General features: G+C 35.4%; 3 protein-coding genes and 1 non-coding gene across 9 annotated transcripts; all 4 read right to left on the reverse strand.

The window, feature by feature from the left end:
- Positions 1-3,797: 3,797 nt before the first annotated feature.
- On the reverse strand, positions 3,798-6,501 carry LOC136349030 (uncharacterized). Its single transcript, XM_066300301.1, has 8 exons — positions 6,444-6,501; positions 6,059-6,249; positions 5,760-6,003; positions 5,408-5,696; positions 5,253-5,352; positions 5,102-5,203; positions 4,009-4,164; positions 3,798-3,953 (listed from the first exon to the last, which is right to left on the reverse strand). The coding sequence occupies exons 1-8, from the start codon at positions 6,499-6,501 to the stop codon at positions 3,897-3,899; spliced, it is 1,197 nt and encodes a 398-aa protein (XP_066156398.1). The 3' UTR covers positions 3,798-3,896.
- A 904-nt stretch (positions 6,502-7,405) lies between these two features.
- On the reverse strand, positions 7,406-22,530 carry LOC136349179 (CREB-regulated transcription coactivator 1-like). 6 transcript variants are annotated; one of them, XM_066300568.1, is made up of 13 exons: positions 22,110-22,530; positions 19,293-19,457; positions 14,512-14,715; positions 13,654-13,787; positions 13,448-13,598; positions 12,834-12,944; positions 12,640-12,702; positions 12,347-12,442; positions 11,229-11,399; positions 9,698-9,760; positions 9,126-9,336; positions 8,597-8,756; positions 7,406-8,544 (listed from the first exon to the last, which is right to left on the reverse strand). In XM_066300568.1, the coding sequence occupies exons 1-12, from the start codon at positions 22,215-22,217 to the stop codon at positions 8,602-8,604; spliced, it is 1,632 nt and encodes a 543-aa protein (XP_066156665.1). In that variant the 5' UTR covers positions 22,218-22,530; the 3' UTR covers positions 7,406-8,544; positions 8,597-8,601. The 6 variants fall into 6 exon arrangements, with proteins under 6 accessions (XP_066156665.1, XP_066156679.1, XP_066156672.1 ...); XM_066300582.1 differs by lacking the exon at positions 12,640-12,702; XM_066300575.1 differs by lacking the exon at positions 9,698-9,760 and having other exon boundaries at positions 22,110-22,529.
- A 774-nt stretch (positions 22,531-23,304) lies between these two features.
- LOC136350270 (U11 spliceosomal RNA) lies at positions 23,305-23,435 on the reverse strand. Its single transcript, XR_010734126.1, has one exon. It is a non-coding gene; the product is annotated as a U11 spliceosomal RNA (small nuclear RNA).
- LOC136349218 (m-AAA protease-interacting protein 1, mitochondrial) lies at positions 23,312-24,741 on the reverse strand. Its single transcript, XM_066300622.1, has 3 exons — positions 24,307-24,741; positions 24,098-24,256; positions 23,312-24,020 (listed from the first exon to the last, which is right to left on the reverse strand). Exons 1-3 carry the CDS (start codon positions 24,685-24,687, stop codon positions 23,754-23,756), a joined length of 807 nt encoding a protein of 268 aa, XP_066156719.1. The 5' UTR covers positions 24,688-24,741; the 3' UTR covers positions 23,312-23,753.
- Positions 24,742-25,122: the final 381 nt, after the last annotated feature.

Consider the following 25,122-nt stretch of genomic DNA (forward strand, 5'->3'; position numbering starts at 1 on the left):
TTTTAATGGAACGGTGTTTTGTAGGACGAAAGGAAATTCAATTTCTCAAAAGTCGAGATGGTCAAAACTAAAGTCGGTATTGCGAATGCTCTGTATGTATTTTTGACTAAATGAGTATTTGTGCCTGCTAAGGTGCCGTTACATGGGAATCCATCCTAAAATTACCAAAATTTAACTTAAGCTAATTGCTACATAAATTTTTTTATGATGGACAAAAAATGCCTGAATTTTATTTTTAAACGTTCTAATTTCGAGCCACTGCATTCCAGGGTAAAAGTGTGGAGCAATTAATACAGGATCAAGAGAGGATTCTACCACATGAAAAAAGTGCAGGTGATCTCGATTTGAAAAATGTTCACTTTATGACGCCCCACTTTTTGGAACACCCTATAGGGTTCCTGCTAATTCGAAAATGTACCTTCATTCCCCTCATACTCATCTCCATAATTGTGTTTTTTAATGAAATCTCAAATAAACTCGCAGAATTCCTGGAAGAGCTGTTAAGTGAACACTCGGTATATCGTTGTTTTGAATCGATTTGCACGTAATGTCTTCTCTAGATATTCGGTATGTACATTATTTATTTTATTCGCTTTACTTATTTCCATTAGGTACCGCTAGAAAAACTGAAACATCTTCTCTTAAACGACCGTTGTTATCGATCTCCGAAGCTTTCCAGTCGACCCAGTAAGGCCCATCAATCAACCGTCGAAATGGCAAAACAAGACCATCGCAACCTGTCGAACTTCTTGTATTTCCGTTGCGCGCAAACTACCATCAAAGTCAACACTTTTATTAGAAATAACACTTTGGAAAAAAGCCTTAATAACGTAATGACTTGAGAAAACAGAGCGGAGGATGTAATGTGGTGTTACTTTGGCCAAGCCGAGATGCAATTTCGATCTAAATTACACCAGAGAGTGTTTTATTAACATTAATTGAATGAGACAATTCGCAAACTAAAACCTAATATTCCAGGATAGGCCGCAGGTTTAATGAGGCCATGATGAGCGGCCTCGTTGGGAGTGTGAATTTATTCACGCAAGGTGCGCTTAATTGGGGTTTAATTGAAAACTGGATCAGCGACGTATCAGGAGGATGCATTCGAAATGAATGAGGAATTCGTAGTAAAAATAAAAAAATTGAACGAAATAATGGAAAAACTGAGCTGTAGAAGACGTTGGTCTTTAAAAGTCCATACAAGAAGTTACAGGTCGAAGGTGCCCATAATAACCTTTAGATCATTATGAGCGCTGACATTTTTCGCTCCATAATCGTGACGCGGGCGTTCAGCCTTCTAAATGTCAGGGATATGACCGGAACAGTAAAAGACCCACTTCACCTGTTCTATAAAGGGGAATTAATAGTCCTCGGAAGTCGTTGAACCTCTCTAAAACAACGTGCATCGGTGTCCTGTAATTGGGAAAAAAAGCGTCAAGTGTTCATTAAAGCTCGAATGTTGAAGTCACGAAGATGTTCAGTTTCAGATATTTTAAGAGATTTACTCTTAATCTCCTAAACTTTGCCTTTTTGAAATTTTCCTCTTCTCTTTTTCTCCCATTTCCTTCGTCTTCGACCGCTCTGTTTCACTGCATCTCAATATACAGGGAGTCTTTAAAAGGTCTGTTCAAACACGTACCACAATTTTTTTGGGCGAAAATATGAGAATTCAACCCAATTTACCTTAGGCCAAACATGGGCGATTTTCAAAGTACAGGACGGCGAAGTGAAAATTAAAAAAAAGAAAAAAAATATTTCGGTTGTAGTGGTACTACCTCAACAAAATGTCACATCGGATGGTTTTTAGGAAAGAGAAATCAGAGCCCACATACATTTTCGATTAACATTATAGAGGGCGCTGTCCGCACTAAGTCAATTCTCTTTAACTCGGCATAACTTTTTTATTACCCGGTATAAAATTTATTTACCTCCAAATTTGTGTTTTCCTACATGTTCTATAAAAAAATATGTTGGTACAAATCCCTATGGATATTCCTTTTTGGGATACGTAAAATTAAAAATTCGCTGCATGTCTTGAAAAATAACTTTAAAGTGCATATTTAGTCGTAGAATTGAACCGATATGAAACAAAATATTCAATAAATTTTCAATTCTTCTTATTTTTTTAATATTCATGTTTTTACCTGAACATGCCAATTTTTGTTTATTTATTTTGCTGTTCTGTACGAATAAGTATGTATTGTAAAGTTAGTTTTCAAAACAGACAGAGAACTTTAAACTTCAAATATCTCAACAAGGCATGCCCATAGGGACTTACACCACATTACCTTTTTTCATAAATAAACTTTATACCGGGTATTAAAAAAGTTGTGCTCCTTTAAACAGAATTCACCTGGCGCTATAGCGAAAATGTGAATGGATCATGATTTCTCGCCCTAAATCTCCCCGATTCGCCATTTTCTTAGGATAGTACCGTTACGAATGAAGTAATTAGTTTTTGTTTTTCCTTTTTCTAATTTTTGCTTTGCCGTCCTGTATTTTTCAAAACCCTCGAGTTTTGAACTACAATTGAATTAAATCCTCAGGTTTTCTTCTCAGAAATAAGTGGACACATTTTGTATAGACCTTTTAGAGATACCTTGTATATTGTGGGCCTCAGTTTCCCACCTCCCTTCTGGCGATCCTCTAAATATCGTTTTGTTTTCGCCATTTCCTCTTTCTTCGCGCCTTTTTTCTCTCCATCCCTGTCTCGAGGAGTTGCTAGATATAAAACTTAAGAATTCATAGCTCGACTTGATTTTTAACACCCCTGACTTCATTTATATTAAAGGCACGCCACTGTGCTGTGCCCGTGTGAGCAACTTTTTGAGATACCACCAATTTTTCACCTCTGATTTTTATATAAACGTTCACATGCGTGAGGGTGGGAAATCGAACTAAAAATAGTACTGATGAAAAGACCTTTGCTGAGTTTCCCCAACTTTTCACCTTCTAAACCATGCGAAAACCCATAATAGGGAAAACTATCCGTGCGATTCCGAACTAAAGCAGAATTTATGAAAACACGAAATCTAAACAGCTGCTTGGGATACCGATAGTTTGATTAAACTCCCTAATAGAGAAAATGCTACTTTACGACCTGTAGTAACGCGGAATATTAAAACAGGTCCTCCTGCTTAATAGACCGGAGTCTCAAACATACAGTTAATTCATATCCATGTAAACCGACCTTAAACGCATATTGATGTGTTGCATATACTTTAGTTTATGCGTTTACACCACGAAAACCCGTTACTTGTATTATCATTCATCCTTTGTTTTGTTTGTTGCCTAATCAGCATACAAATGGACATTGTCATTAATCATCTATCGGGTGAGATCGATCATGAGGATAGGACGAAATCACGCACTCGGAGTGAGTGTGAATGTTGTGTCCAACACACTCACACGAGGAGTGCAATTACTGAATTCTCTCAAAAGAAATAATCCTTAGTTGAGGAAAAATATTGAAACAGGACATATGATTTTTTTTCAAAAAAAATTGTGGTACCCGTGTTGGTCCTCAATAAGATGATAAAGTGAATCATGGGAACAAGGGAGGACGTCGGACGACACTCAGAGTGGGTGTACTCATTACATGTACCACACTCACATTGAGATTCAATTTCTTAAATCACTTCAAAACTACATTAGATATGTGACACTCAATTTAGAGGTAAAATGATTCTTTTCGTCCTACATGCTAGTAATCAATAGGCCGAAATAAGCCAGGAAATTTATTATAAAGTGCAATTCAGGACATTGCGTGCTTAAAACACATTTTCTGCTATCTCTAATCGTCGGTTTGGGAGTTATAGGTTCCGCTTACTTCAATTTAAGTTTATTAAGTAATTTAATGGCTTCGTTTTGGTGTGGGGCGCTATTGAAGATGGCAGCTACTCTTTGGCCCAAGAAGAGAGGATTGTCAAGACGTTGAACACTTTGCGCATGACCTAATCAAATATTAAAGTTAAAAGAGTGCTGAAAGAAAGATTAATTGATGGTTACACTTATCAAAACTTCGTAGTTGAAATGGACCAATCCTCCTGCACTAATGTGTTTAGCTTTCTGTAGGTTACTCAGAAGTATCAACATGGTTCTTCGATTTGAGAGAGAGAAAGTGTACCAGGGGGTATTCTCCAAGGTGAGACGATTAAGCCCGACCTGAGCGATAAATATATAATGAGTTTGTGACCTAATCAGTTGCACTAATGTTTCAGATTCGGGGTAGAGTTCAATAATTATGTTCCTGAAGTGTAATCATATCATAACTCAACTGAAACCAAAAACCTCCCTAATCCTTACGGTGTACAGTGTAAGGTCGAGTTCAGAAATTACGCTCTCAGAGTGGAACTGTCTTAAGTCATAACAAAAAAATAGAAGCTCCGGTTCATTAAATGCTAAAAAATGTTACAAGTGATTTTTTAATTTCGCACTTTATAACCCCTCTCTCTTAATTTTATTTTTATTTTTTTCTTTTCAAAAAAGAAATGTTTCTATTGTTTAGGTACTATTTAACTAAGTTTGTATTGCATTTTTTGCGAAATTTATAGCTATTTTTCTCAAAAACTGAATGAATAGATTTTAAATAGTATTATATCGTCGAATATAGTTTTAAAATATCTTTAATTTGAGGTGTCACATGACTCTTCGTGCGATTTAAAAATTTCAAAAACCGGTGCTATGATCCGCATAAGGGTAAAATTTGGAAATTAGATTTCATATAAAAATTCGTCCTCCTTAAAAACTGTTTCAACGTGTCTTAGAAACTTTCCGAAATGTCCTTATTTTTCAAAGTTAAAGGGGGTCAAGTTTTCGTTGGATGACCCTGTATAGTTAAGATGTAAGATGATGTTCTGGTTACAGATCTTTCTCAGTATTGATAGTGCAAGGTCTAATTTATATATTACACTGTAGAGTGTGAGAATGTTGTGTTTCACACTAACGAAAGCTATTAGTGGTAGTATCTTTGGTGAAAAAAGTTGGTGCAAGAATGAAAAAAATTAAGGTTTTTCAGTTTTCAAATAAGACTTGCAATGCAAATTTTCTTGATATAATGGTGAACAAAATAACGATACTTTTACTAAACATTTCTACCTACCTGTGCCAAATAAAGTTCTGAACATACCCCATACGTTAGAGCCATAAAGTTCGCGTCTATGCTAACGCACACCGACCCTATAGGAGTATCCCCTCCTGCCATCTAAAATCCTCAATTCACACTTGCTCGTATATATGAAAAATAAACTCACAAACATATTAATATACGCGAATACACTGAGAAGTAAAATAGAATTTGGCAATATCAACAGCATGGTCCATTTATAGTAATCAATCTGGGAGTTTGCAAACCTACAATAACTTCAAAAACACCAATTTTTAAAAGGTGGCGACACTCAAAACCAACCTTCGGATCTCCATGTCTAACTTCACGCAATTTATCAATTTCAGTCCAACCATATGCTGGTACTCCTCATGTTCGACCAACTTTAGCTCTGTTAAACCTCTTTTGGTATGTGCAATGCTGCGCAATATGCCTCGCAACAGTATGTTAGACACAACATACATACCGGACATGTGCATAAGATGAAAAACATTCACTAACAAATAGTATGCTTTAAACATAAGCAATATATAGTTGAGTAGTATGATAGCTATGGGCAGCCATTTAGGGAAGCCTTCCAGGAGTTTCAATGCTGAAACATTATAGGAAATCCTCTGGTTAATGTGAGATGCCCGAACGTGAGACTTCCACTAGCCTTTGATCACTGGAAATATGTTATCGTCATAGTTCAACCCGTTGTAGGGTAAAAATCCAAAAAACGCAATAGTAAAAACAAAGCAGCACAGAATCATGAGTCGTACATAGGTATAGAAAAGCTCTCGCATCTCCTGCAAAGTGCTGTGCTCTGCCGGTTCAAAATTATAAATCCTCCAGTATTTCTTATAGATGTCCAGGTAGGTATTCCTTTGAATAATCAAAGGCAGAGCTATAATCAGCACCTAAAAAGTGGCGTTTCCTGAAGATTTCAACTTAGTTTTACTGTGAAAGAGTTGCCTGAGTGGAGATAAAGAACATGGGGCCGTAAGTCAAGATATGTTGGATTTCTCGTCCTTCGATTATCAAGACGACAAGTTGACAGACAACTTCCATGCAGCAAAAAATTATAACAATGTACGAAATCAAGAAGTGCACGCAGTCTTGGGAGTTAATTCTTATCTCCTTATCGATAAACCATAGAATATCTCCTGGAAGAATGTGATGTCACTACAACTTAATTGTTTTACGAAGCCTGATCGCTAATTAGAGCTCTCCCCATTCCTATAGGTGGCGACTTCCCCTTGAAATATTTTAAATACAACGCTCTATTAACTGCTGATGTCAATGGTATTAAATTTCGACAGGCAAAATTTTATCTAAAATAAATATGAGGGAAAGTTACCTTTGGTGACCCCTAATTCAAACCATTTATCAATGGTTTCTTTCAGGTTGAAACGCATGTCTGCACTCTTAAAGAGTCTTCAGTATTTTGAATTGATAACGTCAGTTCATTTTGTACTTTCATGATTAGAGGCAAGATTTCTTGACTTATAAATTTGCTCTTAAGAATATTGTCATTTGTAACTAACCTGTGCTGCATGAATAAACCATTCTTAATTAATAGCATATACAAATCGACAGCAATTTTCTTGCCAAAGGCAACTTTAAATCGAACTTCCACCTGTTTCGTGCCCTGTACCATCTCCCCCTTTGCGTGACTTTCAGAAATTAGGGCACTCTCGTAGCTTTGCACCTTTTGTTAATTCCAAACTAATTTTAATGTATGTTTTTGTAAATAACCATAAAGTAAAAATAACGTTAAACGTGTTATACAAGGACACGGAGACCAAGTGATCAATGGCCTCTTACCTTGGAAAAAATGTATAACAGGGCCTCCAAAAAACAATGATTGAACACCAGAGCTAGAGCTGAAGAAAAAATTGTGACTCGACTAAACTTACTTCATAAAAGTTACTTGTTTTTAAAAATACTTTGCAGATATATAAGCAATGCCTCAGAAGTTACAGGCGTGCCAAAGTGAAAAAACTCAGAAAAATGGTTGCAAACATCGTGAATACTATTCATTCGAATATTTTTACATCGATATATTACATGGCTGGTACTATGAAAATTGTGTAACTGAAAGGTCCTTGGGTTAGTTTAACGTGAACCAAACCGTTTAAGGGACATCCAAAGAGATTCTTTAGTTTCGAGCAGCTGGTAACTTAATAAAATTTTTAAAAGCAAATTTTACAAGAAAACTCCTTGAATTTAACATTTTTTGTACCTTTGATAGAAACTCACCTACTTTAATACGATCCTGTCAATTAGACATGCTGCTCTTACCAATAAATACCCAAAATATTTTGGAAGAACAAAATTTATTCAAAACGTTCTAATATTCACCACTTCGACAAATAAAAAATGAACATAATAATTAAAAAAAAGTATTGCACTTGATGAACTTACAATAAAGCCATACGCCATACACAATATACATGTATACAAACAAATATAAAAATACACAATTTTCAAAAATCAATTGAGACTTAACGCTTTTAAGTCGTTTTCTTTTGTTTATTTTTCCGAACTCAGTCATGAGGCTAATCTGAACAATATCGTTTTAGCTTGATCCCACAACATGAACTTTTTTACTATATAAGTGTTGACACCGATATAACAAACATCTCCGTTCGGTAGAACACATTAAGTTATGTATAATAAGCTTAATTAATTTGTAAATTTTTAGATTGATTCATCAAATGAAATAATAATGATTCTTGTTGTACTTTGTGTAGTAATGGTAAGCAGTAATCAATGGTTCTGCGTTTTAGTTTATTTTTGGTTTAGAACTCAGTTTGAAAATCACAACGTAGGTTCGGCCTGCTGCATGACCCAATTTTGATCTGATGGATTTTCCATTCTGCAGCCCAATCTTACATTGCAAGTTCCTCTATAAGACTACCTAGAATAGACCGCCCATTCGTGTTCCACAACGGCAAAAAGAGAACGGAAATTCAACAATATAAATCACTTTCTACAAACATAAAAAAATCTTCCGCCTGTCGGCTATAGTTTTATAAAATTTCCTCTTCGTTTATACCTAAATGTAAACAATTTATACAATATATAAAAAATGTAACCAATCTATAAATATTTGGTAAAGTAATTATCTCTAACTCCCCCCAAATAAAATCGTTTTTAATTGTTTAAACAGTCGTTTAAAGACTATCCTTCAGTCTTCGATATTTAATTGTTACTTTTTTGGGTTTTTCCTCTTATTCTTCCCGAAATCCTACGAAGAAACTGCTGTGAGACGACAAAGATTCATATATTTACAATAAGAGATCGCCCGAGCGGCGCCTAAAACAGCTCCTTCCAACAAAACAAACGCATCCCACGTTGGCAATTGTCGCTAAATCTACCAATCACACACTTAAGAGTCAAGATCGTAATCGAATCTACACAGGGCGCCGCTGCGACTTTAAATCGGCGGACTATCCCTGCAAAATATAATTTTCAACAAAAATATTGCAGGTGAATTCAAGTAGCTACCTTTGTTATGATCTGTAGTCTTCCACGATTTCAGGCATGCCTCCGATATTGTTCAACATCTGCAATTCAGCAAAGTCGAGGGAACCGAGACCCTCTTTCAGTTGCTCGTCCAGGAACTCACTTTCTAGTTGGCGACTAATATCTTGACCCGCAGAAAAATCTTTAAAAAAAAGCAAAACAGATGAAACAAAAGCCTAAAATTGCCGGAACTATTTTATATATGTCGAACACTATCAATCCGTGCTATTGTGTATCGTTTCAACTTCTTTCATCGATTAATTGATCCTGCATTAAATGGACTTATCGGAAAAAGTTGCAAGTAAATGGTAACACAAAATTCTTAGATACGTGTAAGAGTAACGAGCCATATTTAAATGAGATTGTGAAAAGTTTTATTGGTATTAACCTTCAGCTTGAAGGAGTATTTAGAAAAGATATCGCCTTTTTTACTGGTTATATTGCATAAATTTAATTTCAACCTCGGAAATTTCCAAATAAATTAAAGCGGATCACGACATCTACTACTCACCTGTCAAAATGATTTCGGGTAAACTAGTGGGAGTATTAGGGGAGGTGTTCTGTAGCCCCGGCGAAGGGGAGGGAAACACAAGCTGCTGGGACGGCGATGTACTGTAATATCCTGCATCGCTGGCAACCTCAGGCATGTTTTGCGCATGCGACATTTGTGGACTGGCTGCTGATTGGTCACCGTATGACATTTGGCTGATGGGCGGGTCCGACTATATACATAACAGCTAATCAACGTCACTCACTTTCAGAAATTACACCTTAAATAGTCAGTTACGACTAAGTTGAAAAAAAGTAATCGGACGCATGCCCACAACTTTTTGCATGCCAATTTTCTGTACCTACTAAAAAATGGGAATGAAACACTCAACGAGGGAAGCAACGAACAACCATTTATATTTATTTAATTAGCTACTAAGGGCATTGAAATTAATTCTCAAACTATGATATAATACTTCGAGCAGGCAATAAAGCATTCAAAAAGGGCGAGAATAGTAGACAAAAATTACACGATCGATACAAAAAATTCATTACAAAACATATGAAGAGAAACGGAAGAGTTAGTGTTAGTACCTCGATATCCGCGGTCCACGTACAGCCAGACTCCACTAGGCTGGCTACTAGCTGTGCCCAGTCCTACCAACACAACATGCGCGACATTTACACACTTGATGTTGACGTTTCAGTCTCGGAACAACAATACCAGACCAATAAAATTAATGGCAACTTTAAAAGGCAACACATATAACAGCTTAAACACAAGTGATCAACATGTGTCAGGGGATAGCAGTATCTGATAGTTTATGGTGTTAATTCGAAGCCAACGAAAAAATTGGTACCACTGATCGATTTGTGTAACAACTTTGATATTAATGAATGTTATATTAGACAGTATATCTGTTTCTATAAACTGACATTTCGTTCACACAATAATTACTATATTGTAGCATTTTCTGTCGATAAATTTAATGAAGAGCTTATCATTGATGACGTTTCTGTAACAGAATAATTGTTTTTACACCGATATCCACCGTATGTCCAAAAGCCAAAGTTATGTCTAAACCTGACTTAAATTGGCATATCTACATGCAAAACTCAATTTTAGCCACACTTAGACTTAACAGTGGCTTAGCTAAATCCACTCGAACGACTCAAAATGCCTTGAATAAGTGATAAAGGCGACGGTGATTAGTTAACAAATATGAAAGCTAGGAGGCTAATGGTTGACAAGTATGACAGATGACGGTAATTGCTGCCAGTGCACGATGTCACTAACGGACATATCCGTGGTTCAATTATTTTTGTGCGTAAAACAGTAAAAAGACCAACACTAATTGGTATAACAATTGAAACTAATTTCTGTCAATGCGTGGCATATCTAAATAGTTTCCTGACTTAATATGTAACTATTCCAACGCCTCGAAAAAGTGTAAGGCTAACACTGATTAATTCACAAATGGACATTAATGACGTCAAATAAAGATATGTTCGGTCATTGTAGGGCGTTGATAACTAATCTCTGTGGCACACAGAGATGCTTTCATAAAGGTTGACAGATTTGAAAATTTCATCACTAATGATCGACAAGTATAACAGTTGAAGGTTATTGCTGACTCCCTTACTGACATCACTCTCATTAGATATAGTGCTCCTATACTCCTGTAATTGCAACAAATCTCTGGTATTATTATTCCTCGAATCTTATGATTTATTAGTAATTTTCAATTCTTATTAATTAACATTTTGACACTTAAATAGTTATATTATGCACACATCAGTAAACTTTCTCCGTCGATTTTTACTATAATTTTATCCATCTAGAACATGCTATTTTGAGCTGAAAACACACAGACAAATGACTCTGCTTTGCTAGCTTTTCGACCACGTATAGTCGCCACTGGAGTAAGCTAAAAATAATGAGCATGGTGTGCGATTTTCGATTGTTATATGATGAACACGAGGGTGGCTATTAGGTGGGGGTTAGCTATAGATGGGACTTACCACTCCCTGTTGGCAAAATAAATAAAGAAGGATCGTAGTATGGGCTTTTGAGCTCCGTGAAGAGAAAAATTGGAGATGTGTGAATGTGGTTAAGTCAACTTACCACTGTGAGTTGTTCGAAATGGAACGGCATGGGCGGGTTATGGATATGATAGTCATTTTGCAGTGGACTAGGCTCCCCAGGGCTACAAGGGGCGGAGTGGCGGCCGCCCAAAGTTGGGGATGGTTGCGGACTGGGCCTCGGACTACGGTAACCGTCCATTTGAGGTAATTGCTGAAAATACCCCACCTTTTGCATATTTTGAAGTGTCCAATCAAATTTGAATACGTAAGCATTTTCTACGAAATTGGTAAATATTTAAATTTATCATAGAGCATCGAAAAGCTCTTTGCTTTTGGGTAGTACCACAAAATAGTTCTAAAATAAGGGAAAAAAATTGTGCGACTCTCACTAATCCCTTGTAAGGCTTAATGAATCTGAAAACTAAGAAACATTAAAGAATTTCAAAAAAATCTTTGGAGAATCTTGAAATTTATAAATGAGTTCCTAGCTCTTTTTCAGCAGAAAAAACCTGCTAAAGACTCAAGAAATATCTTGCATCGGGAAACCGAAAAAACTTTATATTCTTGTTTGTTATTATTACCTACATAATAATAATATAGTTTGTTTGTCTAGAAAACAATCATTTGTTTTAGCATCGTTACAGACAAATGAGAGTTCCATGGTTTTAAACTTATTTTAATTTATTTTTAAAAAATTGGACAATAAAATGCACCTACAATACAGTAATTATTCGATCAAATATTTCAACATGATTTCCATAGAGAATTGCATCGTGCGAATTACTCAAAAATCTAGGCTGTAAGTTATTGATAACTACAGCAAGTGAAAGTCGCCAAGCATTGCAAGTGGATTAAGTTTTTCAAGTAAATAAATCGGATGTTGTACAATATTCTGTTAAATTTTAAACGTATTCTGAAAAAAATTATTTCAAGTTTCTATGAAATTTGACGATAGAAAATGTAATAAGTTTTATTAAATCTTGTCAGTGATGTCAATGAGAAAACTTTACCTTCAATTATAATTCCCTAATACTAAGTTTCAGCTTTCTTCTTAAACTAAACACATCTTCACACCAATTAGCAGGGAAAAGACAGAAAACAAAATTCTTTGGACTATTTAAACTAAAGACAAATGCTGTGAAAATATATTGAACTTACCACTGGTGATGAAGGAGATCCTGGCTGCTGGTACATCCCAGCCATCGCGCCCAATTGCGAGAAATCTATGTTATCTTGCACTATGTTTTTATCACTCTGAAAATCACAAAATTCCTTAATACCCAAAGATGATTAAATAGCTACAATTAGGTACTTATGATCAAAACTACACATTAACAAACTAGAATGAGCTTGAAATTTCACGAATATACACTGACAAGAATGCTACTTTTTTGGTAAAACTAAGTTTCGGTAAAACTGGATGAAAGGGTGATTAAAGGTGATAAACCTACCTGAGACATAGATCGCTGCTGAAACCTAGAATACCTATTATTACTGGGAACTGATAAATGATTCTGAAAAATAACAAAAAGACGTGCAAAATAAACTGCAAATAAAAGGTGACGGAAGCCACACAATCAGCTAAAAGCGCTACTAAAACAGTATTAAAGTGGCTGAAATTGAGGACATCGAGGGGCATATTTACCGAAAGGGGTTGTGATACGGGCGGCGTAAAATTAAAGCGATTGTTGTGAGTTCGGACACCCGCCATCATACTGGTCGGGGATAGCGTCGAAGGACTCGTATTGATGGGACTCTGAAATGAATGCAGATTAATACTAAAACTGCTGTGAGAATTTCCAAATGAGTAGCACTACTAAGACGATAACATTGGAAAAAATGACTACAATTACAGTCATATTGAAATATACTAAAGAAACAACAGACAAAATGACAACTTGTCGACAGGAACTTGGCGATCGGCGTATTGCCAAAGTTGTTAATTTTGTCCTTGTTTAATTTAACACAAAAATTAAATGCATCTCGAAATAAAGCCATAAATGGGCGGCGCTAGGCGGTGGCCTGATACATCGCATTATCAACAACAACAACAACAACGATGTTTTAAACTGCATACTAACAATTTGACTCAACGCGATAATTTATTAGCTGATAAGCGCAAACAAATATTCTCAGATTTGAAAACAAACAATATATAAATTAAAGAATTGCGGTGTGGAGCGCAAACCTTATCAGCTTGTGTAAGGATTTGGCATTGCCAGACATCTCATCTACGACAGCGTCTAATAAAATACTTACAGAACTGTAAGGTGAACCATTGTCCTGCTCTTGGTCAATCGGGACATGGATCGGGGAGGTAAAGTCCATGTTGGTTAAATCCGGCAAGGAGCCGGTGTTGTTGCCTATCGGGATTTGGACCATTCCCGGATCGTGGGTAGACGGATATATACTGCAATGTTGTATATTACTATTTTGTTAACGATGATTATTGAACGGTTACTTACTGAATTCCAGGTACTCGAGGAATATCGCAGCTCGATCTTGGTCTTCCGTCTGGGTTCCTTTCAGGACCGTTCATGATAGGCAACACGCCCCATGATACTCTCTGAGATGGGTCGCTCCGTTCCATGTTCATTCCCTAAATAATTTTAGTGTTAACTTTGCTACAAAATCATCCCAAATTTCACCTGGAAAGAAACAATAGTCAACGAGTACTCTTGATGACCTATTATAATGTTCAAACAAAGACTGCTGTTCTTAAATCAACTTCGTTTCAAGTTTAGGTTCCTCACAAGCTCGACGTGATATGATGGTGGTCTTTTGTTAATAAAATAATGGTTATGATTTGAAAATTTAAATATTACGAAGAATTAAATTGAAAAAGTAGGTAATTTTAAAGCCCTTTCACGGCGTTTTAAATGTGAATTTATCAAACTTAGAGTTATATTTTGTATGAAAATCACCAAAACTCCGATTCAATTATAAGTTAATTTTAGTGCATCTTTAAAAAAATATGAGACATAATTGCAAAAAACAGTCAGTCGGTGGCGTAGCAAAAGATAATAGATACATTCATAAGTTCACTTCGCATGGGAAAACCAATGTTGTTTGATTTTTTGCAGAATCAATAACTCCAATTTTTAAATAAATTTCTTAGAGCCAATAGATCAAAGAACTGCTAACTTTATTTGGAAGATAATTCCTGTGGAGGTGTGCTTTTATTCATAATTTCTATAGAAATTATCCTCCTAGTAAAAATGCCAAGACTTTTCGGCATTTAAGGGCCAAATGTTCAGTCAGATACTTTTCAGTAGGGACATAGTTTAGTAGGTACCTATCTAGTTTCGTATTCTCCGCATTACCTGCATGGTACTCTGGTGCAATGCAGAGTCACTATGAGTTCTTCGCCACCCGGTATCCGAAGGGGGACTCAAATAAGGACCGGCAGTGGAGTAGGGCGAAGGCTTTCTATCTCGACTGCTCCGAATGGGGCCTCCAGGAGACCTAGTCCGGCTTTGTCTGGCAGATGCGTTCACCATTCGAGATTGGGGTGGTTCTTCATTAGGCTGAAATCATCGAAAATTTAAAAAATATCAATAATTTTACGGAGAATGAATTTAATTAAGACATTGTTGAGCAGAGAAAAAATAATATAACACAAATATTAGTAGATGGTCTAACCGCAAGCCTGATGTGTAGTACCTCAATTTATTGTTCCTACTCTATATGTATGTGTAGTTTAGCACTGCATGGATGTAGATTTGAATTTGCATCATTTAAAATCTCAAATCCTTGGGGGAAATAACAAATCCGAATTCCAAAGATGGTCACATTCCAAATAAGGCAGATGCTTTATTATTTTTATTGTTATTTGTTTATTTTAAGATTCTGGGATTTATAAAACAAATGCGTCCTCGGTTTAATTAACACAATAAAGAGTTGCTTTTCATTTTAACACCACGAGATAATGAAAATAAATTAGACACATATGCAAACTTCTTGGCTTCTAACAACTATTTTACTAGCGGATTTATCCCGCAGTAAGAAAAAAACTGATACGCATTTGAAACTGAAAGAATCATTTAAAGGTTACGACAAAAATTTATAAAATTAATTTTTAGCTAATAAACGTAATAACCAGTTTTAGTCCTATTTGCACAGTACAGCGCGAACTGGTTTCTTCAGAGAGGGAATTTAAAGTTAAAATAGTTACTTTACAGTTTTAAAAAAAGACCATAAACGCAGGGTGTCCTTGGCAATCCTCTTGACAAATCGCTAGAATTTTAATCAAAAATATTTACATGAGAAGCGCGTTTAGTAAATCGTTTTAGATTTGCATAATTTTAATTAAGCAAAGCGGACAACAGACGAAATCTGTATATGGTGGGCTTGTTTCCGGTTGTCTAACCGACCTGATAGCCTGTGACCTTAGGCTTTATATACAGAGTGTTTGATAAAAATACCGACAAACTTCAAGTGCTGTAGAACTGTTGAAAACAAGTATTTAGAACGAATAAAGTTAGATCCGAAATCGCTTCGTTTCCAAGATATAGAGTATTTAATTTTTAATATATATATATATATATATGTATAATATAAATAATAGACGAAATTTTGAAAATTTACTGTCAAATAGTCATCGTTTGTTTTCTTTGTATTTTATATTGATTTATGTGCATTTACGTAAAACATTAAATTATAATACATTTTGTTATAAGTCTTTTATTTCTTCTGATCAAAATCATTAATTTGCGGACAATTTTTTAAACAAAAAATTTACCTTCGCGTCCTCCACCTCTACTAAAATTAAATTAAATTAATTTCTCCTAGATAATTGAAAAAAATAGCACTTGGAAATCTATACCGGTTTTTTTGCATGTACATGAAGGAGAAATAATTTTTTTATCTCGAAAACCACTATCTGAGCAACAAAACACTAAAAGGCCTTTTTCATTAAGAAATAATGGAATATTATGAAAAAAATATTCATATTAAAAGTCAGTGGCACACTAATTTTTTTTATTAAAAACATGCCATTGAATAATCGCACAAACGCCGCTGGTGACTGTGCGGCCATTCAAATGAAATGAAAATATATATTCTGCTTACTCAGAAACACGCACATTTATTCCGCCATAGCATGTCGTAAATTTTATCTCCGTGTCTCAAACGTTTTTGAAATATGAAAAAAAAAATAAATTAAAAATTAAACACCCTGTATTTTCGGAACTATGCGATTTCGGATGTAACTTTAGTCGTTCTAAATACTTGTTTCTATGAGCTCAATACATCTCCTGAAATTTTGTCGGTATGTTTATGAAACACCCTGTATATATCTAAAAACGACAGTTACACCTTTGGTCAAGCTAAAGAAAGAGGCTAGATTAACTGACAATGACAAAAAGAAGAGAAAAAAAATTTAGATTCTTCATCAGATCTTCAACGTCTGTTATTATCATCTTCCTATGCACTTTCCAACATTTGTCTAAAGTTTTATCCTTCGTTAACTTCAGTCGCCCATTTCTTCAACTAAACCGAGAAACTTAAACTTCTGCTACGTCAAATTTCGACAACATCGCTTCTCTTCAAAGACCTGACACCTGTCACTACAAACAAAAAAGCAACTCCTTGTTGCCACTCATACCGCATTGTCCTCTAATCAAGTTTTAACCCTTTCTGGTGTGCTATTATCATCGACGTTGCCATACAATTAAATAAAATCAATACACATAACTCTATAATATTAAACTGGGTGTCTTGTGTTTTTAAACATAATATTCGATAAATCAATTACATTTCCAACTGTTTTTCCGTTTTGTACCAATAAAACGTGAAACAAAGCTTCTCGTGAGCGCAGTTAACGATACATTCATTCTACTTCATTTTACGGTTTGTTTTGCTACCGAAATACGTATGTTGCATATATAATAGTATTTCGAGAGGATAATAATATAAGTTATTTTTTGCTCCCCTGTAGTGACTGGTTTTAGATTAATCCCATAATTAGAATTAAAGGTTGCTTTGGGAGAAATCCTCGTGTTCCAATATTACTATCATTCTACAGTACACACTCTCTACAATTTGGAGAATTCTGCATTGGATCGTTAAATCGGAATTGCCTCGCAAACACGTGCGCTGGAATAGTTAAAATTACAGTCACCTCAGTGACATGTTTATTGTTTATCATGGTATGTAAATGCATTTGAATCGACGATGGTGTTGAAAACATTATACCTAAGAGTATGGGTACTATTCGTTTAAAGCCGGAATTTAACCAGCTGGTCCATTCAAGCTTGAAGGTTTCGCGTTCATCATTTCAACGAAAAAATGGACATAAGTTTCCGGTTTTTGTTTTTCACGTTTGCAGTTTTCACGTTTACTCTCAATTTATTTCTAAATTTACTGACTCACGAATCACAGCTGGCAACTCTGCAGTAACCTTTTTTTGTCCTAGCGCGATTGGCAAATCTTTTTGTTGGAGGCTTACTCGGGACGTTTACAAACAAATCAAATTCGCAACTTTTTTCAGCTCCAAAAAAATGACGTACACATCTTTCCTCTACTCTTTATTTCTATGTCTTCATAATATTTATTCTTCAGTTCATTTGCTGATTAACAGAAACTGGCAACTTTGCGATCGCCTCTCTTCCTAGGACAACGTCTAGACAAGGACCGTCAAACGTAAAGCATTGCTGTCAGTTAAATGGCAACATGGCTTCAATCTTTTTTCCAAGTGTGACATTTAAATGAAGCCCGTCAAGTGCAAAGGCATGCTATCAAACTTCAACAATAGTACTGAAAACTTAGATTTCGCAATGATGTTCCCATAGAGTCCAAATAAAAACTTACGGTTTTATTTGATTCATGATTGATGATAGATGACCAAAGAAAACATTTCATAGGTCAAGTTCACATATTTGCAACGCACATACAACATAAATCGACTTGAAACGCTGAACAAACCACACAGTTGAAAGACCCATAAAATCCATATAAAAATTTATTATTATTCCATAGCGAACTACAACACAAACCCCCTCAAATAATAATTTGAAAAAACGGGAAAATGCGTAAATAATGCCAAGGCATATATAAACTAACTAATTTTAGTAGTACGTAATAACGTATAGTTGATGGTTAAAGTTAAGGTCAAAGTGCAACTTAAAATGTTTCCGTAAACACGGCGAATCAAAATTCGCAGATTTGCGATCTTAGAGGTTATCTTTAGAGCCGAAAACCTGATGGCTTTACCAGGGGCATTGCATGAAAATTATCATCGAGATAAAGTTGCCAGTGTTCGAATAATTGTCCCTTAAAGTAACCCATGCATCCTTGTTTTATTATCAGACGATTATGAAACATTTAAGTGTCATTATCTCATTTATTATTGGGCTAGTCTTCTCTACCAACATGCCACACGAACATGCTTCCTATAGTTCTACTTAATCATAATTGCGCAAGCACTAATTAACTCGACTTAGCATTTGCATTAGGTTCGTATCTAAGATAGGGTGACACACTACTGTCGACAAAGGGATTAGATTTGTTTAAACTGAAGTGGGCGATCATGAGTTGAGTGCGCAAATTTGAAAAAAATAATACATTTGAATATATGTTACTTAAAACTGAGGATTTGGCCTTAGAAGTGGAGGAACCCTGGAGAGCTATTTTTAATTCGAGGACAAAAGGCCTTTTTCTTATCCGCAGAATGTCGGTGTTAATGAGGTATAGAGCGAAGAATGTAAATTTGCAGCCAAATGGTGCAATGCAGGAAAGAACACTCACCCAAGAAAACTTTGCAGGCGCTAAAAATAAATTAAATATTGTAGAAATTTATGTAGCAAAAAACAAATACATAAATTATTTATTGCACACGGGAACTACATTTCCTTGGACATCGGAAGCACAACATAAAGGCGTAAAATAAACTTTTCAATGCTAATTAGAATGTGTCATTTATTACCTCGCCATTTAGTTGTGCTAATTAACGCTTATATAAGGCAAACAATGCAAATCCCCATGATAAGAAACGACGTGCCTTTGTGTGGGTATGTGATGGGAACTTAAAGAAAATCTACTGGAGACCAAAATAAAGGGGAATCTAACTTTCTGGGATTCGAAACAGAGCAAACGCAACGGTCACCTTGGAGAGTGCGTCGCTGTCGCGCCCTGATGATGACATCTTGACACCCGGACAGGGTGCCGAAACGTCGGGCAGCGAACCGCCTCGGAAAGTGCCGAGCGCTTGGCCGGTGATGCGCAGTGAATTTTTCGATTGTGACGACCGGTCGACGTGCGGAGATGCCACCTGAAACATCACAAAAACCTGCGAATTTTTTCGGTGTTTATCAGCCAATCGACTTACTGAAAACAGAAATATCGTTTGGTTAAAAAGTCAAGAGCTCAGATTAGAATTGATACGAGTAATTCAGATAATACGGTGCACTTATTTATTATTCAATCGTCAGAAATGATTTAAAACTACACATTTCGCAATGATTGGGTTTTGAACATGAGTGAAATTTTCACTCAACTTCAAGTTGATTTAATTATTTAATACTTACATAAATAAAAAAATTCTAAATATGGCAAACCTCGCATATGCATGATAATGTCGCACAAATCCAGACTATTTGACGTTTATGACAATATGCAATGAACTTTTTTGACAACAATATGACTGACATAAAAATTCAAACTTTTGAATAAAGTTAAGGCAAAATTATTCATTTTGATCTTAGTTTTCATTATTTTATCGTGTTTTTGAAAATTGTTAACTCTTGGATATCATATATAAAAAAAGTTACAGTTTTAGAAATCTTAAGCCAGGGCAACTTCTCGAAAACTAACATTCTTGAGCTACTGCGATGTCTCACTGTTCACCCATATACTCATAAGCTCCTCATGTCCTACATAAAAGTAAAGTATGAAACTAACATAAATAAAACCTTACTGTTGACGTGAGAAAATTCACAGGAAGTGTCTAATTAGAGTAACTGTATATGCATTAACATTTGAGCATCGAATAAAAACGTACATTATTTTAAAAAGCACGTGGTGCGCAGTAGATGGCCACAGAAATATTTAAACCACTTGATGTACAATCCTTTTTTTACACCAAATTTAACATTATTTTATTTTTATGCTTTTTTTTTTTCAAAACAATTACATAAACATGTTTCTAAAGACAAGGTTTTTTAGTTAGTGTTTTTTCGCCAACAAAGAGATGGAAGAAACAAAACGTCTGGCAATGGAAATGATTTTTCAGATCCCTTAGGTTAAGTTTGCAGCCTTGACCAGCAATAGGTCAGTTTCATTTAGAAAATTTAAACAAATGTATATTTTCTGATGAACTTTCTGATTGAAAAGAAAAACCAAACTAAATAGACCATCCAAACACACACTAGAAAGAGTTTCGAGGGAAAATACAAGTCTTTTACATCAGAAAAGTGTTGAAAACAAAGCTACCAACATTTTAATCACTCACTTCACGTTTTATTTCTAAAAAACTATATTTTATCATATAAATATATACCAAAAGGGAAAAATGTTAGATCTATTGGCTATATAGTTTTGAATAAATCTTTTAATACATTTTAAATAAAATAAATTGAAGTACCTCCTCAAAAATTCAATAGTTTGAGAAGATAATATAAAGTTGCTAAAAGTAGAACCAGAGGGAATATTCTAAGGTAGTTTTGTTTGACATAAAAATATGCAAGTCTGCCCCAATTTTCCAAACTTAATATCTTCTGCAGTTTTTAGATCCCAATGATATGTACACTCACTCAGAATAAAATATTCTCTACATGGCCAATTATTGAATAATAGCATCTGCTTAATCATAATTGAATTAAGATTAACATCAAAATTACCAAAATAGGTATCCAAATATTTTATCCTTAAATCTCAAGATCACAAATTTCAATGTTTATAAAAGTGGGGGATAGCTAATTATCACATTAAAACCACGCTAGATCTTCAGCCTATCTGCTCTCACTTATACCTCTTCAGTCAACTTTTCAATGTCAATCATGGTATCTACAAGGGATTCAGATGGATTGATCCTATGTTTTTAAACCTATTTTCATGCTTAGCTAAAGAAAAGTGAAGAGAAAAAGAGATCCTGAGCTATATAGGTACTTGAAGAGGTACCTACCTACTTATGGATCCTATAGAGGATATAAAACTGCTGTCATGCTAATTATTTCTGGCACACACTCAAAGAGATTCTAAAATAATGAGTAGGATAAAACAGCTCAAGAAGCATAATAAAGATTCTTAACCTCACAAAACAAAAGTTCAGTATCTCAGCGACAAGCCTATCCTGAGTACTTTCTAGTGCAATATCCACAAGGTTGTATCAACTCAGTGCAATTAACAAAATTACTGTAGTTATTAAAGCAAGTTCCCTTATCAATGGGCAAATAAACATTACTTTAATTAGGGGTCATTAAATAATGATAAGTAAATTTCTCTTGGAAGGGGTTAATACACACTTATTAAATACAAGGCAGCTGAACCCCAACCAAATTTGATCATTGACTTTAAACCAAATTGGAAAAGTTCTATTTATTATTGATTGTTAATGCAATTAGCGGAATACAATCAGTAACAATTGCTGTTCCTGTAATAGATATTTTTCGGGTGTTTACTATTTATCCTTGTTTGGATCAATGCTTTAAACAATGACAAAGCATGACAACCCGCCAGAAACAAATGAAGGTCCATAAGAGGATTTTGTGGAATTGCAGGTTTTTGCCAGGAAAATCGGGAAAAAATGAGTTAAATTCCTTTGAGAATGAGGATTAATTGTTATTGGCAGACAGTAATAGAGTAATTAGCCTAGTACTATTATTGTGCTGAGTGCAACAGCAGGCAGAAAAATTTTGTTTACGTTCTAGCTGGGTCAGATGTGTTGCCTTAATTTCAGAGGTTAAACGGAAAGTTTCCGACGTACCTTCACGTCCGAGACTTCTTTCATGATTTTCTCGAAGGCGGCCGTCTCCTCGGCCTGCCGATGCGTGTGCAGAGCGATTTTTTCGCTAAATTTCCTGGGATTCGCCATTACTGCCGTTCACTCACACAAAAATTCACTCCGTTCTGCACTGCGCGGGTTCTCGTTCGTTCACTCTCTCTCACAAGACGCGATCCTCAATTGTTCATGTTGTTGGCACACAATCGATAACGCAGCCGACTTGATTCCGATGCTTGGTCCGTCATTTCACCACCGCTTTTCCCCTACACGCTGCCGAAAACATAATTTTCCCAAACCCTTGATCGTAATTACGCCTAGCAATTAATTTATTCTCAGCTGGTCGACCGACTGAGCTGCTCTAAAAATTGCGTTCTCACGTTTTTCAAGGATTGGAATTTGGAATGAAAACAATGTATGTATGGTTGCCTACATGCACGGGAAACGTCAAGCGCCGCGCCGTCGCCACGCCGCATTTTTTCAGGACCGGAGCCAACTATTTTATTAGGTTATCAGTTATAATATTTTATTTATCATTATATTATCAGTTAATTTATGAGTTTTTTAGATTTATTCAGTTTTTAATAGAATTGTCAAGATCATAATCTTCGCCTCAAGTTCATTAGCGATATTACTAATACAAAAAAAAAAACATATTATCATTACTTATTTGCAAAACAGTAGGTAGGATCGAACCACCATAAATATCTAGCTTTTGCCCGTGTCAAAAAAAATAGGCAAGCAATTTCAAAATTTTCAGACTACAACATAGCAAATATATAATACAAAATAGGTCAGGGAATGACAATTTAAAAAACAGTTAACCAATATGTCCAGAATATTACTGCCAAATTGCTATTGTACAATAGAATCATGCACCAATCATTCAACCTATTTGCCAGAAGAATAACATCAACCGTTCAATATTCCTCGAAATTAAAGCTAACAAAGCAATTACCTTTCCAAAGATATTTGTGACTACATTTTAATGATTATCTAATTTTTTGTGCATGTAAACTATTAAATCAATTAAAAAAATTAGTTTCAAAGCTTTCTACGCAATAATTTTAAAATAATCGGTTTTGAGCAAAAAAAATGCGTTATACATAAGTTCTGAATAACGAAGGAGACCAAAAAAGTGAATGTCCTACAAAGGACAAGTAACTTTATTTTAATTAAGAGGGGCGTCTTCGGTTCAATGCCAAAAAACAGCCCCATAGATGCAAAAATTACGTGCTGGGTATGTTTTGATTACCATACCCCACGCACCCCTTAGGACACGTGCATCATAAGAAGACGAGCACCCTTTTATCGAATTTACGATACAACTGCCAGAACTTAAAACAATATCCTAGTTGAGGAGTAGACGCAAGATTGTGGCTCTATCTACCTGCACGATTACTAATCAAACTGTTTTAGAATCATTGTTTCTGCTTCAAACCGTTACCATTGTACGTTATAACTTCACGAGATGGCGCCAGCGATTTATAGAAGTTAAAATTATATTACTAGAATGATCGCAAAAAAATGGCACAAAATCCAAAGTCTAAACACTATAATTCCATCTTAAAGTCTTGTAAACAAAAGACTATAAAAATTAGTCCTTAATTTCCCTATTTTAAGACGATTTTATTCTTCCGCATCATCTATAGGCCTGAAATGATTCAGTAAATTGACAATCCAACCACTCTCCTTATCCTTTGTGTATTCCCTTATGAATCTGTAATTGCAAATTGATATCTTGTCCTGATATTCAGGCAACATGCCCGCATTTAAAGGCGGTTCATGTCCATGGGATCTCATAGTAGATAACCCTCGCAGCACATGATACACCATTGTGATCTCAACGAAGCGCTTTTGGGCCTTGGAGTCATCATTACTGAACATGATTCCTACCTGAAATCAAACAACTGGAGATAACAATAACATTTATTTGGCACAGTACAATGAGTCTCTAAAACAGTTGTAGCTACCTGATAAGGGAAGGAAAAATAAATGTCGTTGACATTAATAGGAATCATCTCCCTCTGGGACAAGGACATATTGGAGACTGTGTCTTGGAGAGTGGGGATTATATCTGGGGTAACTAAACCTTCAAGATGTTGTCCTTTGGAGAGTTGATGAGATATCACCTAATAAAAGAAGCCACAAGCTTTAAATTTCAAGTTAAAACTCAACTCACCTCTACAGCCTTCTTTGAGCCTTGCACAAAATCTTGCAGGCTAAACTCCACATCAAAATATGGTTTAATAATAAAAGTGGTGAATATAAGGTTCTTCAAAGACTGAAACAATGAAGGCCACACGACTAAGGGAAAGTTCATTAAGGGAGGCAGCTTCTGAGATGGGGCAGGAGGCCCGTTTTCCTGACAATAACACCTCTTGGGGAGCTTAACAAATTCTGTTTTTTGGCTGGAAAGGCACGTTTTGAAGATTGCGGATAAGGTGCTATTGTGGCGCACATTGTTAGATGTACAAAGAGTGTCATGAATTGTTATATTATATACCATTTTAGGGCATTTTTTTGAATGTTGAGCTAAGTTTCGTAAAAGGTTAATATTCATTTTTAAAACCAAAAACAAAACCTTGAGGGTGACGTGAGTGACAGCATTTCATTCTTGACGGTATAGTGCTAGATTGCCACGTTTCCGCCACAATCAGATATATGAAGTTTCAATTCGTGTTGCACCTGAAATGTCCTATTTACTCTTTAGTCTAACAACAAAGAAAATAGACATTGATAATGACGGATGACCTTAAAAAAAACGCTAACGTTGTAAAATATGACACATAAACGAAGTCCATTAACGATTTGTTAATCACGTGTTAAAAGTTAAGAACACTTTAGAAGAACAGAGGAATGACTTGGATAAGTTCTTTCGTTAATCCATTGTTAAATAATTTTCTATTCATCAAGTACAACGATTTTTTTTAATCATGCGTTATAGTTTTCTGACTACAGTACAAAAAACGTTTAGGAAGTTTAGTTGGTGCATGTT

The sequence above is a fragment of the Euwallacea fornicatus genome, chromosome 2 (genome assembly GCF_040115645.1).
Source record: "Euwallacea fornicatus isolate EFF26 chromosome 2, ASM4011564v1, whole genome shotgun sequence".
In the NCBI taxonomy this organism is placed as follows: Eukaryota; Metazoa; Arthropoda; class Insecta; order Coleoptera; family Curculionidae; genus Euwallacea; species Euwallacea fornicatus.

What these genes read in the sequence shown, in the direction of transcription:
- LOC136349179 (XM_066300568.1), bottom strand. Translation starts at nt 22,217, where the DNA reads ATGGCGAATCCCAGGAAATTTAGCGAAAAAATCGCTCTGCACACGCAT. An exon ending in AGCAGCGATCTATGTCTCAG is followed by an intron (nt 12,443 to 12,639) that starts GTAGGTTTATCA and finishes TGTGATTTTCAG; the next exon opens with AGTGATAAAAACATAGTGCA. An exon ending in GATCTCCTTCATCACCAGTG is followed by an intron (nt 11,400 to 12,346) that starts GTAAGTTCAATA and finishes GGGTATTTTCAG; the next exon opens with CAATTACCTCAAATGGACGG.
- LOC136349030 (XM_066300301.1), bottom strand. Translation starts at nt 6,501, where the DNA reads ATGCGTTTCAACCTGAAAGAAACCATTGATAAATGGTTTGAATTAGGG. An exon ending in TGAATTAGGGGTCACCAAAG is followed by an intron (nt 6,250 to 6,443) that starts GTAACTTTCCCT and finishes ACATTCTTCCAG; the next exon opens with GAGATATTCTATGGTTTATC. An exon ending in ACTACGAAGTTTTGATAAGT is followed by an intron (nt 3,954 to 4,008) that starts GTAACCATCAAT and finishes ATATTTGATTAG; the next exon opens with GTCATGCGCAAAGTGTTCAA.
- LOC136349218 (XM_066300622.1), bottom strand. Translation starts at nt 24,687, where the DNA reads ATGAATATTAACCTTTTACGAAACTTAGCTCAACATTCAAAAAAATGC. An exon ending in GCTCAAAGAAGGCTGTAGAG is followed by an intron (nt 24,257 to 24,306) that starts GTGAGTTGAGTT and finishes TTCTTTTATTAG; the next exon opens with GTGATATCTCATCAACTCTC. An exon ending in ATTTTTCCTTCCCTTATCAG is followed by an intron (nt 24,021 to 24,097) that starts GTAGCTACAACT and finishes GTTTGATTTCAG; the next exon opens with GTAGGAATCATGTTCAGTAA.